The 19,007-nt window shown below is 35.6% G+C and overlaps 2 protein-coding genes across 4 annotated transcripts in view; one reads left to right on the top strand and one right to left on the bottom strand.

Moving 5' to 3' along the window:
* The window catches only part of MRPS35 (mitochondrial ribosomal protein S35), a 32,536-nt gene extending 24,773 nt beyond the window's left edge, over positions 1 to 7,763 (top strand). The window contains exon 6 of one of the 2 annotated variants that reach the window (XM_016134091.2): positions 6,639 to 7,763. In XM_016134091.2, the coding sequence (XP_015989577.2) occupies positions 6,639 to 6,908 (270 nt within the window). In that variant the 3' untranslated portion in view covers positions 6,909 to 7,763. The remainder of the gene's footprint in view (positions 1 to 6,638) is intronic. The other variant, XM_016134090.2, reaches the window with a different exon arrangement.
* Positions 7,764 to 9,297: 1,534 nt separating this feature from the next.
* On the bottom strand, positions 9,298 to 15,419 carry MANSC4 (MANSC domain containing 4). 2 transcript variants are annotated; one of them, XM_036236852.1, is made up of 4 exons: positions 15,183 to 15,419; positions 12,604 to 12,738; positions 10,034 to 10,244; positions 9,298 to 9,884 (listed from the first exon to the last, which is right to left on the bottom strand). In XM_036236852.1, exons 1-4 carry the CDS (start codon positions 15,409 to 15,411, stop codon positions 9,785 to 9,787), a joined length of 675 nt encoding a protein of 224 aa, XP_036092745.1. In that variant the 5' UTR covers positions 15,412 to 15,419; the 3' UTR covers positions 9,298 to 9,784. The 2 variants fall into 2 exon arrangements, with proteins under 2 accessions (XP_036092745.1, XP_015989590.2); XM_016134104.2 differs by having other exon boundaries at positions 9,298 to 10,244.
* Between the last annotated feature and the right edge of the window lie 3,588 nt (positions 15,420 to 19,007).

The following is a 19,007-nucleotide window of genomic DNA, read 5'->3' as shown; positions in this document are numbered from 1 at the left end:
TGTGCTGTCTCAAATGCTCATCTTGGGTGAATACAAAAGTAAACTATAAGGGGTGGAGGTTAGGGAGGTGTCGTTCCATTTTTTAAAAGAGCTTTAAAATTGTTTGTTTGTTTGTTTTTAACACAGAAGCATTTAATGGTGGCTACCCATTTAATTTGTCCTAACATTGAAAATCAGGAATCAAAAAACTGATCTGTTACAATCTCTTTATTGTATACATTGAGAAAGTAAGAGTTAGAGGACTTAGCCCAAGTTTATAGAGTTTATTAATTGAAGACTTCAGACGTGAATTGCAGCTTCGAATTTTCATATTCTTTCCATGGTAACATATTATTTAGCTTTGTTCAACTTTGACTTCTATTATAAAATACTGTGAAATAAAAGAGATAAAATCAAACCTGAACTTTAGCTGCTAGTTTAACTTGCTATCTTTTCAAATTTAACAATCTACTAATTGAAAATTTATCTGTCTTTATTACCTTTTTTCTCCTGGGTTTGCATCAGGCTCACCTTTGAAGCTTTTTAAACTACAGATGCTTGGACCCTATGGAATCAAAATCTCTAGTGGTGAGACGTGTTTCATTTTAAAGCTCCACAGGTGACTCTGCGGCTGAGTTCTGATTGTAATTTTTCCCAGCTTTTGAGTGTCGTTAATAAAGAAACTGATTAAATGGTTGCTATATCTCTTTTAAGATTTTTTCTACATGTGTCTAATATCACAGCTGAGGGTGTGTGGGATGGGAATTCAAATGAGAGGCCAAGAAAATGGAGGGATTTATTTATCATACATAAATAGATTTTTTTTGAATCAATATGGTAGGCAGTTGGCCCTTGTTCTAGATTCTTGAGTGGGATGATGTTGCAATGAAGGTGATATTTCTCATGTCTCTTACCTTCAAACAAGACTTTGTTTTTCATCTGATGTTCAAGAGCTTACCAAGTACTTAAAGACCTTCAAGAAAAGTTTGTGTTCTTTCCTCCCAGTATGTGAAGTCGTGGACCTGAGCGTTTTACTCTTTTCTTCCCTCTCTGTCTCTCCTGATATCTGATAAGTCACTAGGTCTTTTCAGTTTTAGCCTTTAAATAGCTGTTAAAACTATTTTTTCCTCTTTATCCCTACTACTGCTGCCTAGTATGCGTATTCATCATCTTTTACCTGAAAAACTGTAATAGCCTTGTTGATTTTCCTGTCTCATCCATCTTCCATATTGCTGTTAAAGTAATTGTTCTAAAAAACAAGTCTATTGTATCATATTTCTTTATAAAATCCTTCAGTGATTCCCCATTACCTAGGATTAAATCTAAACTCCTTAGCTTGTCTATTCACAGCCTTTTGCCACCTCATTATCAGCTTACTCAGGAAACTTGGGTAATATATCCTGTACCTCAGCCATAATGAACATAATGTGTCCTTTCATAACTTTACATGTGCTGTTCTTTGCTTATAATTCTTTTTTCAAAATAGACTTGCAAAGTCCTGAATCCTTTAATACATCTCACATATAATCTCTCCTAGATGTTTCCCGCCCATCCTTTTTTCCCTCCTCCCTCTTTCAGTTAGCATTTCTTTTATTACTTTTATGGTCATTATCTATAGACATGTCTGCCTAACTCGATCAGACTGAGATCACTGAGGACAAGGACTGTACATTTTATTGTTTACTTCCCCAGTATCTAGTACAATGTCTGGCATGTCAGCATTCAGAAAAATTTTTAAAAAACATTCTGATTTGACTTCCTTGACATATTAAGTTAAAAATTTACCTATGATAACTGAAAGAATTGGCAGTAACTTTTTATCCTTTATAGATCTTTACCTCTATTTTTTATGATTTTCAAAGAACTCAGATTTTTTAAATGGTTAAACGGTTTTCCCTCATTAGCACAATGCCTTACTTGTAATCATGAGAAGTGGAATATTACTATGATTCATGTCCTAGGCAAAGGGAGTTGTAAATTAGATGGTAGAAGGTGACAGATTTGTGTGTTTAGTGGAACAGCTTTTTCTGTACTTTCTGTCATATCAGAACAAACCGACTTGCATGAATTAGCTATTATATCTTTTTTCTTTGTATTGAATTTATGCTTGTAAGAGGAAAAAAGATGATAGGTTTAAATCAAATTATTCTTTTGTTCTTTTTATATTCTTTATAATGTCTTTGTTCCTTGGTACATGTCACTCTAGGGTCGAGGAAGGTGGAGGTGAGGAGAGGGGGGAGCAAAGGAACAAAACTAAAAATTAACTAAATTTCATTCTCTTTAGATTTAAACTCCAACGAGAGACTCTACTGGCATTGTCCAGTAACTGTCGCCAGATGGGCAAGATGATAACAGGGAAACATAACTGTCGGAAGCCAATGATCTGCACATAGGAATTGCTAGTTAATAGAGTAAATGAATTGAATGAACGAGTGAACTAACCTAGGTTAGGCTCTCATGAATCAAAATAATGTTACTGTGGTTATGATTTTTAAAATAGTCCTTAATTTTAAAGAAAAATACTACTATATTGTGGATGAAATGACAAAGTCTGAGATTTCCTTCGAAATAACTCAGTAAGGACATGCTAAGGGAGCAGTGCATAGCAGCATATATGAAACAAGATTGGCCATGAGTTGATTGTTGAAACTGAATGATGGATACATGAGACAGTTCATAGAGCTTTTCTCTATGCTTTTGTATATATTTCTCCTAGTACTGCCCAGCACATAGTAGGTTCTCAGTGTTTTTTGAAAGGGTACCCCATAGCAGTTACAGACCAAAAGGGAGCTTTTTCTGTTGAGCTGTTTTCTTGCAATTTATTTGTTTAACAAAGTATGTATTTTTGCTGTAGGCTTTCTCATCATTTGAATTTTACTTGATTCTATCACCATAGTGTACTTTTTAAGTTGATAGTTGGATCTAGAGGCTTAATCAAATTCCAGTGTGATTTTTTTTTTTAACTACTATATAGTTGGTATTGTGTTCGTCTGCTAAGAAGTACATAATATCTGATTGTTTCTTTTTGTGAACTTTTTTAAAGTTAGAAGTTATAGAAAAATGATAGGTTTTTACTGTATTGATAACTACTGTAAAATAAATTTAAGAAGCATTGATCCAGACTAAATTTCCCAAAATACGTTTTCACAAACTTTAAAAAAAAGTTTTAATTTTTATGTATATAAGGTAGTTTATAAACAACAGAAAATTGTTTCTCACTGTTATGGAGGCTAGGAGCCCAAGAGCAGGGCACTGGCAGAGGACCTGCTTCCTAGTTCTTAAATGACATTTTCTTTCTCTGTCCTCACGTGGTGCAAGAGCTTTTTATGTGTGTGTGGAGCAGTGGTCTCCTTTATAAGGGCACTAATTCCAGTCATGAGGGCACCACACCTGCCAAAGATTCTACCTAACTGCTGTCACTTTGGGGATTCCATTTCAACAAGAATTTTAGAGAGACACAGGCATTCAGTCTGTTATGGATACTTTAGTTGTTCTGATTTTAGATTTGTTGGGACCTGTTAAGTAGAAGTAATATAATATAAAAATGATTTCAGAATCTCATAATTATAATCCCATAGTACAGATCTCATATATAACAATATAGTTTTCTGTTGCTCTGTCTTTGCATTCACTAATTCTGACTTCTGCTGTATACAGCCTACTTTTAAACAATGATTTATTAATTTCAGATATTGTGTTATTGTGTTTATATTTACCTTTAAAGTTTAATTTACAGCTTGATAGTTGTAGTGGTGTCCTTGACATAGGAACATAGATTTTGAGGGTATGCTAATGAAGAGTTGAGCCAGGTGCTCTAAGTACATGGCTATTACTTACCTCTTAATCCTCAGAATAGCCCTGTGGAGCAGTTCTTAGAGAAATCCAAGCCTATCACAGTAGTAAGTGATGAAACTAGGATTTACATTCAGTTCTAGAAAACACCAAAGCCCGTGTTAAGTACTGTCATACCACCTCCCTATGTGACCTTGAGCAAATAGCAGATATACAGCCCCTATAGCTATAATTTGGAAATCTAAAAAAGCATTGGAAATTCCTAGTCTTTTCATAACTTATTTGGTAGCAAAAGGAGATCTGAATGGATTTGAAGCTACTTGTTGCCTTGTTTATCCCATTAGAATATTCACTCTAATGTATATGAATAGTCATACATGTTGCTACAAAAAACAATGATATTGTTACTATCATTATCTTGGAATTTACATTCAACTATGCAGAGTTTGGATTCTAAAGCTAGAATATGTCGAAACATGAGTTTTGCTCAGCTTGCAGCCGAAGCCCGACACTGCATTGTGGTCTATAAAGGATTAGTAGGAAGCCTTACTTTTTACAGAATGCAGTTACTTTCTCTTACCAGGAACTGTTTAGAGCAATGGTAATTTTCTCCTGTAAATATACATTATCCCTTAGTGCAGGATTTCCTAATCTTTTTCATGTCATTTGCACACATAGAAAATTCTTTACTGACATAAATAAAGGAGAAGGGTGCTCCTGCTACTCCAAGCTCACCTGGCCACCTGAGGGCTGAGGGAATCAATATCATGGCACACCTATAACACACCTTGGCAAACCAGGGCAGAATTATATATACCAAATGTGAGAGGAACGTAAATAAAATGTTGGAAATTATTAGTGGATATACTTTGGTTATCTCTTCTGTTTAAGCATCTATTTTAAAGTGTCGAAGAAAATCCTGATAAACCTACAATTTTTTAAACATTTAAGTAATCTTTATTACTCTTGTAAATCAAATAATAACTACTAATTTATTAAAATAATAATCTCTTAATTACTTGTCTTCTAGCAGTCAAGAATAAGATTAATTGACTTTTTTACTTAACAGTTTATTAAATATATTTGTTGGCCTCTTAAATTAATTATATTTCACTTGTGAATCAGAATTATGAAGAAACTATGACACTGCCGTGAAACATATAAAGCATTCCCAAGATTGGATAGGACCATTTGTTTAGGGCATTTGTTTTTAAGGGACTTACATTTATTTCTTCCCCAAGTATTAGAGTAAAAAATATGTGGAGTGGGGTAATTTTGTAAATTTTTTTAATGTACAAATTCAGAGTTTAGCTGTTAGAAATTATTTGCAAGTTTGTGGGGCAGGGCACAATAAGAAGGTGTTTCACGTTACTCCATTCCTCTCAGCCACCCCTAATGCTTCGCTGCCACATAAAAAAGAGGCTTAGAGTTGATTCTCAACTGGGTAATATATTTCTAGAACATGAGTTGAGACATTGTCCTCAGCCATAAATTCTGTATTTGGTGAGCTGGGGCAGACAGTATAGTGGGCTGTGAGTATAGTTATCCTACTTTGGCTAAGGAATTTGGGGATCAGAGGAAACACTCAACATCCTATTGGTTTCTTTTGAAGGAGAAAGGGTACCCTGTTTGAAGGATGAAAGAGGGATTTCTCCTTATTTCGGGTCTCTGTAGTAGGAGAGCCTCTTTCCTAGGCTTCATTGACCTTACTGGGGTTTGCTGAGTCAGTAGCCTTCCAGTAGCCTATTTGCCTTTGATGGGGCTTTTATTTTACCTTTTGAGGGACAAATCTGTGGGGTTTTTTGTTTTTGTTTTTTGTTTTTCCTGTGGGGGTAGGGATGGGAGAGAGGCATGGGGGAGAACTGTTTACCTCTTTCATGGTGCTCACTTAGTTCTGAGGAGCCTTGGAGCCCTGTCTGAAAAGGCTGGAGTCTCTTTCAAAAGGAATTTTCAGAAATAAAATGATATTTCTGACAGCGTTACAAATCTACCTCTATTTTAATTCTTTAAAAATGTTATAACTTTGGGGGTTAACACCTTAAAGATGTAAGAATAGTGGACAATTCTGTAATAGCCTATAGCTCAGGTTGTTGTTACGTGTTAAGTTGGAAAGAACGTGCTAGTATTCAGAACCTCTTTGAACCAGAGCATTAGCTGCATTACTTAACTTTTTTTTACAGAATGTTATATCTTCATTTAAATCGTTAAGTCTGAATTATATTACTACGAAAACTACCAGTGTTCCCTAGAATAGCATAGTAATTTTTGTAAGAAAATCCAAAGGGTAAAAGAAAAGCCCCACCAAAGGCAAAGAGGCCACTGGAGAGGCCACTGACTCAGCAAAATTATTTGTGTTATAGGAACAGAAAATAAAGATAACACCAAAACAAAATTCCAGAATATACAAAATCATTATGACTGAAAATCATGTATTACACATGTACTTTACATTTTTAATGTTATAATAATAATTGGTCTTTTCTGTCATCCCAACCGGCATGTTAAAAAGATACAGTCTCCACTCATTATTTTTAACTTCAAAAATGTAAACTGTTGATGTATTAGACTTTAGGGACTATAAAGCTGCAAAAAAATGAATCTTCTGTATCTTTTAGAAAACGGTATTGCTTTATAAGTGAAATTAGAGTTTGTGAGTGCTAACGAGGTGTTCACATAACAGAGTGTGCAGCCCTGAAGCTGTTGGTGCCGGTGGATGGCAGTGCTGGGTAAAGGAGGCAAATCAGAGTGTACATACGAAGTATTGACCAGGGGTGCTCCACATTTTACAAACTGCACTTCCCCTGGAAATCCCAACTTTGGTTTTGGATAATATTTCTCAGAATTCAGAACTTGATTTTTCCTTTCAGAAAACTGAAGAGTGGGAGAAAAATAAGACTGAAGCAGACATGGAAGAGTATATATGGAAAAATAGCGCATCAGAAAAAAATATCCTGAAAACACTTCTGCAAATTAAAGCTGCTGAGAAAAATCTGGAAGTAAATAAGGAAGAGCTCCTTGGTACTAAAGAAGTTGAAGATTATAAAAAGTCTGTTGTTAGGCTTAAGAATGAGGGGGACAATGAAAATACCCTTTCTCACTACAAAGAATCAGTGAAGAGACTATTAAATCTGACATGAATTATGTAGAAAAATTGCTTGTTCTATTAACTTTATGATCTATATGTGATTGTTGTCTAATTCAATATAAAGTTGAAAATGTTTAAAAAAACATTTTTACTTCAGAGTTAAAGTTATTTCTTTCATACTAATGCACAGTGGCAATGATTATTCACACATTTTCTTATTTGTACACTGGGGTGATTAGACTAGTTAGATCTCTGTTTTCTTCTGGTTCTAAAGCGTCTTGATTTTATTCCTACCATAACAACTTCAGTATTATAATATGTACATATTATAAATTATACATGTCGTTATTTTGTCAACTGCTACATTTGCTTCCCTATGAATTAGCACTTACTGGTTACTTTTGAATTATGATTTACGTAATTTGAGGCGCTAGGCCTAGAACCCAGTCCCCTGTTCGGTGTACATAGCTGCTGTCTACCCAATGCATTTTCGCAGATGCCAATTCTGATTAGAAGCAGGTCTGACTTGTTTTTTCTTACCTAAAAAATTGGTTCCATCCTTCTACTTTGGAATCACTTTATGTTGCTTCAACTTTGTTTAACATCCTACTTTCTATTTTCCGGGGCTTATTTCTCCAAACCCAAGCTTACAGAAAAGTGGAAATGGAGATTAACTGGTATTCATCTCTCGATTCCCCAGTTATAGCGTCCACAGCTCAAGAAAGAGATAAGGTATAAGAACCTTGAGCTCAATTGGAGTAAATGACACAATGAGAACTGCCCTAAGAAACATTCCATTCAGTTTAGCTGTCAGTGTTTTTAGGTGTATCTGTAAGTCATTTTTTACCACTTCCAAAGTTGTCCTCAAGTGATTAAAATCAAAATAAAGGAATTGCTGAGTTTGTTATTCGCCTAAGGTTTATTTTGCCTGACAAAATTAGAGAACATAAATAAAAGCCAAAAGGAATTTCAAAACAATCGTCCAAAGATTTATACAAATTGAAGGTACGATTTGGTATTAGAGGCTATAGGTTAGAAAGGACAACCGTAGGGCCTTGAGTACAAAAAAGAGGGAGAGGTAGGTTGTGTTTTCATGGGATGGAACTAGAGAATGAAAAGCAAAGTAGGTAAAACTGAAGTTTTAGATCAGATTTAAAGCATACAAAATGTTTGAATTGTTATATATTTAGAGACTCATATAGAGTTAAGGAAGACTCAGGTGCAGAAACAGGATTGAAGAAGAAAACATTTTGAAGGAATGTGAAAAAGTAGATTAATCAGTCCAGTAGTAGTAATACACAGGTGCAAATGGAAGGAGTAATGATGTATAATAAAGAATTTGACCTTTCCCAAAGCTCTGGTCTCTTCCCTCAGCTTCTGGGAGGTAATCTCTGTCACACCTCATAGAAGTGTCTTTGTTTGGGGATGAGCAGGTCACAATGGAATTTAAGGTGGGGGCTTCGAATCACCTGGTAAATCAGTCCACCTGGCAGCTGAGATCAACCACCCAGGTAATCAGTCATACTTACATAATGGAGCCTCAATAAAAACAAACACTGAGGCTCAGGCAAACTTAACTAGTTGGTAGTATTGTGGGTATACTGTCACCTGCTGGCATTGGGAGGGTAATGTGTCCTGTCTCGAGGGGGAGGGGACACCGAAAGCTATGAATTTGCAAACCTCCAGGACTTTCTCCTATGTGTTTCTACGACTGATTTTAATCCATGTTCTTCCCTTGTAATAAACCACTGCGGTGAGTATAACAATTCTCACTGAGTTCTGTGAATTCTAGCAAATTAACATAAGGGTGATTTGGGGACCCCTAACCCACCCCAAACTTACAGTTGGTGTCAGAAGTGAGAGTGGTCTTGCACAGAGCTGAAATACCTAGAGCTCATATTTGTACCTGGGAAAACAATGTATACAGGTGGAGGGTGTAAACTAAAACTCCCAAGCTTTATTAAACAAATCAACACAAAACTGAAAGATCTCAGTGCCATAATTACTGAAAGATGTTTTAAAAATGCAGGTGCTGGATTAGGATTGAGAAGAATTAATTAAATGAGCATAGAAAACTATAGAAAAATCAGGAAGCATTTGCTCATGAGTTAGCAACCAATAATTTATAGTGTTCTTTTGCCCAAACCACTGTAAAATTTTATTAACGTGACAATAATTTGATTTTGACTGGAGACAAATAAGATACGGTAGTCTTTTCCTCTATATCTTTTTTCCGTGTTTATTAAGAAAATGGAGGCTTTGAGTCTAACAGTGATTTTGAGTATGGACTTTTGAACCAGGCTAGCTGTTAAGTACCGGCTTCACTGCCTACTTGCTAGCAGTGTGACTTTAGGCAAGATACTTAGTCTCTCTTCTCGGTTCCCTCATCTATATAATGTGATAATAATAGTATAATGGTTGATAATAGTATACCTAACACAGAATTGTAAAGATTCTATGAGTTAATGTATGTACAGCACTTAAAACTATCTCGTATGTGATGTTACGTAACTGCAGAGGTCAGAATTTTGGAACTTTGGCAAAAGGTACACTAATCAAAAAAATGAAGATAATTTAAAAAGCAGTTATGTTTATCAAGCCTCAATATTTTTTAAAGTTGTTAAGAATGGGTATCCTGTGCAATTATTTTCACCAAACTGCCCTTATAGAAAACTAAAAATGATACTCTTAAAAGCTTATAATCTCTACAGTTTTTACTATGAAGAGTCTTCCTTCATAATGTTATATTTTTAAATTTGCCTGGATCTTGACTTTTTCTGTCCTGGTTTATACTGGCCCTGCTTCTTTTGGCAGCATGCCAGGATGACTATACAACAGCAAAGAAAGATGGCAGAGGTACCAAGGGCCACAGGAACTAGCCACGTCTTTGAAGTCACAGACGCACCATCCAATGTTGCATCTTCGTTCTCAGATGTGTGGTTCTTGCTGTTGTACCCCTTGGTCTTGTTCAGTAATTGTTTGCTGCTGTTGAGTTGGGATGGAATAGGCATATGAGAAAATTTTGTGTCTATGGGCACAAAGAAAGGAGAAATAGTCTTGTTATCTGGATTGTTGATCAAATCAGTACTCGATAACACCTTATTTATCTTTGTGGTACTGGAATAATTCGGGGAAATAAACCTTGCCCAAGAATCTGTGGTTAATTCCTTGGAATACCTGGTATTGCTTGTGTTTACAACCAAATCCTGATGTGTGGTTGATGACGGAACCTCTACTGATGACAGCATTTGGTTTATCATGGTCGTTCGTAGTTTATCTAAACTCATAGTTTTTAGATTTCTTAGTCTGTCCCATCTATTAGATGAAGAATGGGTATTTACATATGTGGGAGGTGATTGTCCAAAAATCAGCAAATCTGGATCTATACCTGAAAGATAAATAAGGCATCATTCACTTTATTTTTTATTTAAAAGAGAGGACCGTAAAGTACAGTTTGGAGAAGTCTTGGTTTTGCTGCTATGTGTTATTGAATTAAGCTAATTTCAAGTTCTGTCACGGTATACTTCTGAAAGGGTTAGAAACGTACTGACCACATTTGAATTTATCTTAACTTTCTAAGACAGTGTTATGAACAAATTTTGGATACATTATGGAGAATATGTCATGTCTGCCAGGGCTTTAGGGCAACAATAATGAGTGTTAGTGCAAGAGCTACAGAAACAGTAACCATTTGAAATAGTTGAGCAAAATAAGGCCTGAGTAGTGTAACTGTATTCAAAATCATAAGCAAAGCCCTAAATCATTCCTTTCCAGTACCTGAGGGCCCTGATTTTGTCTTCAGTATTTTCTCTCCTTGTAAACTAACTCTTTCCCCTCTGAGTTCAGACAAGCACAAATATTACTTTGTCCTTTAAAGGGGAAGAAAAATCGCTCAGCAGCTTTCCAATGGTCCCTGATAGTGATCACAACTATTTCTTTCTCCCTCTCTCCTTCTCCCTGCCTTTCTCCGTCCAAACAGTGACATCCATTGCCTTCATTTCCGTTTTGACTTTCTTTTTGGCCTCTGTCATCTTGTTTCCATCCTCACTGTTCTGTCAAAACTATGCTTCTCAGATAATCAGTAGTTTATTTCCTGATCACTTGTGTCTCATTGCTTTGGCTTCTCTCTTGTCCTTGATACTGCTGGCCATGTTCTTTTTGAAATTCTCCCATGATTCCTTGGAAGAATTTTCAGACTGCCTGCCTCTCATTTTTTCCTTCTTTTGCTGGTTCTTTTCTTAGTCCTAACTGGTTGTGTGGTTTCTACCATCTTTAGTTCTTGGACTTCTGCTGCGTTTTTTCTTTATCTCACACCTACTCTCTCCAAAGAGATTATCATCAATTGTACCACTACAATGAAGACAATGAAATTCACATCACCAGTTTTTTCCAATTTCTTGGGCTCTGATCTCATTTCTCCTTTGTTCTACTGGAGGTTCCCACATGGACATCCCATGTCATCACTGAACATTCCCAAAGCCGAAATCATTTTGTCTGCCTGTTTGTCTTATTCAGCAGCATCACCATTCTTCCATCACCCATGGTGGAATCTGTACTGCCAAGTGATTATGATTCCTCCCTTCCTTTATCCAAAAAGTAAGTGCTACCCAATCCCTTCCCAATGCGCTGGGAACCATCTCTCCTCTTTGTTGCAACTTGCATGACCTTATCCAGATCTAATGCCTCCCTGACTAGATTTTCTAACCTGCATCCTATGTATAATTTTCCTAGATTAACATAACCAGACACAACCTTTGTCAGTTCCTAACTCTACACTCTGTTCAAAGCCCTTCTGTTACCCTACCTTACCCATATTTTCATTTTAGCCCCAAATGTTTCCTTACTCTAAGAAGACCAGTTTTCTTACTTTCCTGTGGTGCGATACAGAACTCCTTATCTTGCCTCTAACTGAAGCCTCCTCTGGGTTATCTAGCTTGCTTTACTCTCCCTTCTTTGGAGACTTTGTACTTGAGGGATTATCACACATTATTGTATTTAATTATATGTGTTAGGCTAATTGTAAGACTTGCCACATCAACTAGATCATAAGGAACTTGAAGGCAGAGAGATATGCTGCAATCTTCTGTAATGTTGAGCACATCTTGTAGCATTAGGTGTTCAATAAGTACAAATCGATAAATTAATCTCTCATATTTTGATGATAAAACCTATTCTTTCATGTTTACTGACTTGCACCCTGAGGTTATAAAACATGGGCAAAGGACAATTAAATATATATTTTCCTAAAGTAAACTATACTTGTTATTTTGGGACTAATGATATGCTAATGTATGTCAGTAAGTGGTGGTATATTTCCCTGTCCCTGACACCCACCTTTGTAGAATACGTGTGCGCAGGGTCAGTGGACCCCAAAACTGCCATTTAGCTTTTTCATTACTTCTTAGTAGTATCCTCAGTAGAAATGCCTACTTTGGTTCTTGCTGAGGGCACTTAAGACAAATGACACATCATGCTTAAGCTCTTATTCAATCACGTGATTTGTTATCTGCAATAAATTCATTACTGAACTTACCACTGGCGAATGTGTCAGACTAAAGGGAATTCCCTTTTAGTTTTCTGCCCTAGAAGCTCAAAATTTTTCTGCCCTGGATGCCCAGACAGAGTAAATTGGAGACTAATGTTTTGGATTCATACATGGCTACTATCAGCCAACTTCTAGGATATATGCCTTTATTAGAATATTACCAATATTCTTCAAAATAAAAACAAAATACGTGAATCATTACCGTCTGTTATGTTGTATAAAATGGCACTAGTTCCAGGCTCTAAAATGCAGCTTTCCAGTGTTGGGCAGTGAATGTGGAGGCAGTTAACGTTGTCATGAATAGGATCGTGGTAGAAGACAGCCAAGTTACAGGCAACTGAAAGGGAAACGGGCAAAGTCCATCTGCAGGCGTCCTGATATCTACCAGTGTGATGTGCTCTGATAACATATTTCTTTCAAGAACACTGGATTAACAGTACATTACAGGGCTGTAGTCAAACCTTTTATAGAACATTATGAACTGTAGTAACCTTCCTTTTAAAAGAAAATACCCACTGATTTTCTCTAAGTAATCTTTTATACATTCCAGTCCACACAGGATTACTTAGAATCCTTTCCCATTCCCAGTATTCTATGTGCATGAAAAATTCAACTGACTACAGAAATCTCTAGGGTTTTATACATATATATCAGATTTCTAGGTGCAATGCCCTCTCAGAATGCTAAGGTACTGGAATTCACCAGAGAAAGACAAAGGAAAATAAAGAGACAAATACTGTAATAAAAGAGAGAGTAATAAGGGCAAAAAAAGTAATGACTGCATTTCTGGGAGAGGCCAGATGGCAACAAGCCTTGACTGTGGCTGACTGCAGGTGTGCCCATGTTGCAAAATCACATCCAATGAAAAGCCTAGTCACTGCCATTCACGGAGGAAAGCAGTAGATGGACAAGGATGTTAGCACCTGGAATTCTGGTGGGTAGGGATGCATCACTTGCTAACGCAGTATCCCATTTCTAAGTACGTTTGCTTCTTAAAACATATCATGTTATCACTGGGAAAACTTGTCGAATTTGTTGACTGCCAGTCTTCAGTCTACCCTCCCTAATGTGCAACACATTTTCTTCCTGCCGTAGTGGAGTAGGAACCAAGTGGTGGGAAATATTTATTGGCCAAAAGGCATCAATTTCTTTAATAAAATAAAATTACAAAGTTATTGCATATGATCACCAGACCTCAGAGTATGCCTAAAGCTGCTGTGGAATTGCTGTTGACAGAACGTGTACTGCTTCTGTGAAAAGTTGACTGTAGAGAATTAGTTGCCTCTCCCCCATTTTTTCTGGGACACCCTTTCTTTTTCCAGTAGGAGAAAGAATAGGACAAAAGTCAATAATACTTTGCTAATACATTATAGATTACATATACATTCCTCAAGGACTGTGCTATATATTTTAAGAGAAAAGAATAAAAAAAATTCAAATTTAGATATTAAATTTATGATAAGAAAGTTGGTGCTATAGGAAACAATTTTTAAAGGTGTCTTACATTCCTCCTTGTGTACGTTTCAGAGTCCCAGTTTTGAGCAGATTAACAATTATTGCAGGATTGTGGCCTTTTTAAGTTCTGCTTCCAGCTAGAAATTGGTATGTGTGTTCATGTCCTTTCTTCTGGAGAAAGAGTCACAACTTGAAAGCTACAGTCTCAAAAATCATGTAACTCTACCAGATGTTTATCTTACCTTGAAAATGCAGAGGCCACAGAGCTTCCTTCTAAGTCGATGCCATGAGAAAATGCTGAAAAGGTACAACCCTCCCTTACCCTGCCTCTTTGAAGGTTTCCAGGAATTAGAAGCATCTCTAAGGTGAAAATCTTGATTGGCCACTTTTTCAAAAAGATTTCCCTTTAATAAATTAATTGCTCTCTTCTGTGCCTGATTAACTTTTGAGGGCTTAGCTTGTGACAGCTTCTCACACTAAGGTCTTTTGTAATCAGTTTAGACTCTCCAAGTAGCTTCAATTTGCATCTGGAAATCTTACATGCATAATTGGGTAGGAGGCATTGGCAATTAACAAGTCAGAATCAAATCACGGGAAAAAAGTATGGACGCACCAGGAAAATTATTTTAAAGTCATGTGTTGCTTTCCTTGTTTCTTAAAATCTTGGAAAAAGGAAAATAAGTCTTTAGGCAATTGTAACTTGAAATTCTGTAACAATGAAACATTTTCCTAAGTACAGGCTTTGGTCTTATTATATGGATGACATTAAACCCTAATTCTGAATTTCAGACAAAAAAAATTGTTAGAATATTTTGAAAGTTACTCTCTTTTTGTTATTTGACATGTATCTTCCTATTTCCTTCAAAATATGAATCACAATCTAAATCATGTTCAATACATTTCACATTTGGTCAACACAACTAAGCACATTGCAAAAATTTGAAATGATACCAATATCAAATAACTTTAAAAAGAAAATTATCATAAAGATTTTTAAAATAAAATATGCTACTTTTTGGACTATAAGAATATTAAGTGAACACTCAAGGAAATATTTTAACACTTTGGTGAAGAAAAGAGGAATCTCTGTTACCTATAGTTTCTATAGCATTCTGGGTCATTACTAGATTTGTAAGCCCAGCCTACGCTGTCCAAAACTATAGTCAGTCTCAAGGTCTCTTCCTCTCTCTCCCTCTCTGTCATGTCAAGACATCTTACTTAGTCTTTTTCAGCTGTTCACTGGACCCTCTGCCTAGGATTCCTTCCTTAGTTCTTCATTTCGGAAGTTTCCTCTTCCTTTTGCTCAGGCATATCATTAATACTTACCATCCTTCCTAAGACAGCAGCTCCTACTGCATTTCTGGCCAGTGCTTTCAGAATAATACCTCAAGAACTGAGCTCCCATCTTCTGAGACTCCTCCAGGTCAATGAGAAGACCCGGGAAACGACGAATCCAGCAGTCTCTATAAAAAATGGTGGGTGAGCAGAGAGAGTCTGAGGTCCACCCCATACTTAGGAACAATATCACATCTGCTGCCACCACTGCCACATGCATTTCCCTGGTAAGAAGACTCAGCAATAAGTCTGATATCCAGATAGAAGCTGGAGCTGACCATCAGGGTTTAGGACACTTTCTGCAACTTCGGAGCTGTTGCTTCGGAGAGCTTCCTTGGGACTCTTCAGGGCAGGGGTGGGGGGGTGGGGCGGGGTGGAAGGTCACCTTCTAGAAAAATGAGGCTGTTTTTTGACTGTTTATTGATTTTTCTTTTGATTCATCCCTGTTGAGCCCCAGGTGAACACTTCTGAATACTTTCCAAGCCATTTCAATACTCTGTCCCTTAGCCTCTTAAAGATGTAGATTCTCTCCTCTGCTTTTCTTCTTTCTCTGAAAGCAAATAGTCACAAACACCTTTTACTAAGTAAATATAAAGACGTGCAAATCCTAGCCAAGAGTCTTTTTGAGGAAAACAATAGTTTAGCCACTTGACGTCAGATAAAGGAAGGATCCATTTCACCAGAAACAAGACATCGTTCTGTAAGGGCACTTCTGTAGGGTTGGTAAGGAACTTGTGACTAGAGATTTGTTTTCAATTATCTCTCCTTTTTTCTTGACTTTAAGTTCTAGTATTCAGGTTCACTAAAAACCAATTTGTGCGCTGGTTTAAAATTTTTGCTTTTACTAAAAATAAAAGATCTTGAAACTCAATGAAAACTAAAACAAAAATAAAAATTTTTAATTTTGCTATGATTTTGAAAATGTCAAATATAGATTGTGGTGACTTCTCATGGTCAGGCATTTTTTGCCAAAGGCAGCCACAAATTTTCTGAGAAGACTAAAGATTCAGCAAAAATAACAGCCTCGTAATTTAGATGGAATACAATACTCATTCAGGTGTATATTGTTTAATCAAGAATGAAAAGTATAAGTCACAGTGAAAATTGTAAGGAAGTTCAAATAGGGGGTTGTCTAATCTGTTTTCTGATGTTCATGTTTGGAAGTTATGAAACAGCCTTCTTTAGGAAGCACGTATATAAAGCCATACTATCTCTGATGAAACCAGGAGTTCCTGAGAAGTGTGCATTAGGAAAATAGTGAAATGGTTTTAAATTTCTAAATATTAATAAAATTACCTCAATTGCAGTACCAAAACATTTGAAAATATATTAAAGGCAGTGAAAATGGCCTTTTACATTAAGACTGCATGTTTTATATCCTATGATATCCAAGATGACAAATTAGTTCAAAACATAAAATTGTTGCTATTTTTAAAGCAAATAGAACATTTATTCAGATTTTTTCCCATTTTTAAAAAACCGTTGCTTTTTTGTATCCATTTTTATACAAAGCATTGGTGGTAATCAGCTTTGGGCATGACATACGGTACTTTTTTTAAAAAAAAGAAACTTTCTTTCCTGTGATCTGTGTATCTTTGATACCTTTTTGCACAATAAATCATTCAAACTTGACACAAAAATTAACATTCTTTGAACATTCCTCTTTCTCTCTGTTTCCTAACAACCTAATTATCATATATCCTTTGATTTTTTAGAAACATACTATTAATAATTGATAATAAAGAGGAAAATATTCAAAAGGCTGAATAACTTTAAAAACAAAAGTTCACTTTCTTCATAGCAAAAATTATATCATGAATTAACTTCTAACATTGCGTAAGCCACATAAAATATACTGAAAGTGATAAATATTTTATTCTAATGAACTCATAGAAAGCAAATTTCAATTGCTTACCTGCAAACAATCTGACTGATCTGTTCTGTGAGGAGAAAGAAGTTTCCTAATGGCAAAGTAAGGGACAGGTGAACAAAAAATTACTCCTTTTCTCTATGAGATTCCATAGCTATTTCAATTAGCTCATGCCCCGGGGACATAAACCGGAAAGTCTACTTTCTAACTTTTAACCTCCACATCTTTCAGTCACATTAAATGTAGTTTCTTTTGTGTGATATATAATTCCTTGACATTCTCATGTTCCCTGAAGGGATAATGAGACAATCCACAATTGTTTAATTCTTTCGCTATCAAATGATGTCCAAGTGAAGATCAAAGTTGCATTTTTAAGAATCTACAAACTCTGATGTGAAAGCATGCTTTAAAATTGTAAAAAGGAGGTTTTGGGTGATTGCTTAAACAGTAAGTTTGGAAATGAGTAACTTCTTGAAGCCAAGCAGTTTGAAAAGGAGAGATAGAAACTGGACTGTAGAGGCAGAGGGAGGAATACAGAACGAGTTGAGCTATGTCGCCCAGAAGCATCAAGCGTCAAAATTTGTCCAAGTGAGATGAAATTGCAGAAACCAGTAAGCAGCTACAACTCTGAAGAAAACCTAGCTAAATAGCTTTTGTACAAATCTCCTCAAATACCCAGAATCATTGCATTATACAATACAGTGATATACTGTACTTATTTCCAATTGGGCACTCTTGAGAGGGGTTCAAAAATTAGATTTCTACCCTAAAAACTAATCTTTCCCAAGAGCCTGATTCAGTAGCTATGGTTTGGGAAGCAGAATTCTTATTTTTATAAGTGTCTCAGGTAATTTCCTGAAAAGTTTGGAAAACATTGATATAAGTGACTGAAATAAATGGAAGTTTTGCCCACTTGAAGATATTTAACCTGAATTAAAGAGTCACTTTAAGAACTGTGCTACTTTTAACTCATTTAAATTGCCCCATATGCTCTTTTGAAAAAGAAATGCTGTTTGCTTATAAAACCCCAAAAAGTTATGTTAGGAATATTGGAGGGACTAAAAAAATAAAGTTAATTTTTAAGTGGACATGAATAGCATAGGCTGACTAAATTCAAAAGACATTCGAAAGACAATCAATATTTCATCCTTAAAGTTGCTAGTTGTATTATTTATTTAACATTTTCATTTCATCAGCTGACAAAATTGATGGAAATTGTTTTAAAGAAATGAGACCTGACATTAACTATGTCATTAATTTTCTTAAAATATTTCACTTTTATTAAATTGACATGCACTCATTTAAAAAATTCAAATCATATTAAAAGGTACAAAAAGTAAAAACTATTCAAGCTCTTACAATCTTAACATCGTAAGATGTAACATGTAAACATCCTTCTAGACATGTCTGAAAAACATACATTTATAGTTTTACATAAATGAATCCATACTGTTTCAGAACCTGTTTCTTAAAAATGCAGTATAAAATTATATATTTCAGTGTCTCTAAAGAAAGTTGTTTCTACATCAAAAGTTCTAAGAGCTCTATCGTGTTTTATTCTACATATGTACCAAAATTTACTCCATACCTCAGTTTCCTCAGCTATAAAATAGCATAAATAGTATCATAGTCTATATAAAGCACTTACAACTGTGTCTGGTATATAATGAACATTCAGAAAATGTTAGCTACTATTGCTATTATACATTGTTTTCCAATTTTTAATTATTAAAAGCAGCATTGTGATAAACATCTTGTACTTAGCTTTTTTGCCATTCTAGGTCAAAAGGCATATATTCCATAAATTCTTAAAGAATAGCCTAATTCTCTGTTTGACCATTACTGGAATCTTCTATAAAACTGATTGTGATGTTACGTGTCTAAGGTGAATCATAATTACCACCAAGGCCGGCCTTTGTTATTCAATGATCAGTCAATAACAGATC

Source organism: Rousettus aegyptiacus, unplaced genomic scaffold, assembly GCF_014176215.1.
Source record: "Rousettus aegyptiacus isolate mRouAeg1 unplaced genomic scaffold, mRouAeg1.p scaffold_m13_p_2, whole genome shotgun sequence".
NCBI lineage: Eukaryota > Metazoa > Chordata > Mammalia > Chiroptera > Pteropodidae > Rousettus > Rousettus aegyptiacus.
Note: the sequence above shows the minus strand (reverse complement) of the source record. Positions and strands in the feature narration are given on the sequence as shown.

Coding starts and splice junctions, on each gene's coding strand:
- MANSC4 (XM_016134104.2), bottom strand. CDS start 15,411: ATGCATGTGGCAGTGGTGGCAGCAGATGTGATATTGTTCCTAAGTATG. Junction 12,739..15,182: donor CTGCTGTCTTAGGAAGGATG/GTAAGTATTAAT, acceptor TTTCCCTTTCAG/TTGCCTGTAACTTGGCTGTC. Junction 10,245..12,603: donor TTTATACAACATAACAGACG/GTAATGATTCAC, acceptor TTTATCTTTCAG/GTATAGATCCAGATTTGCTG.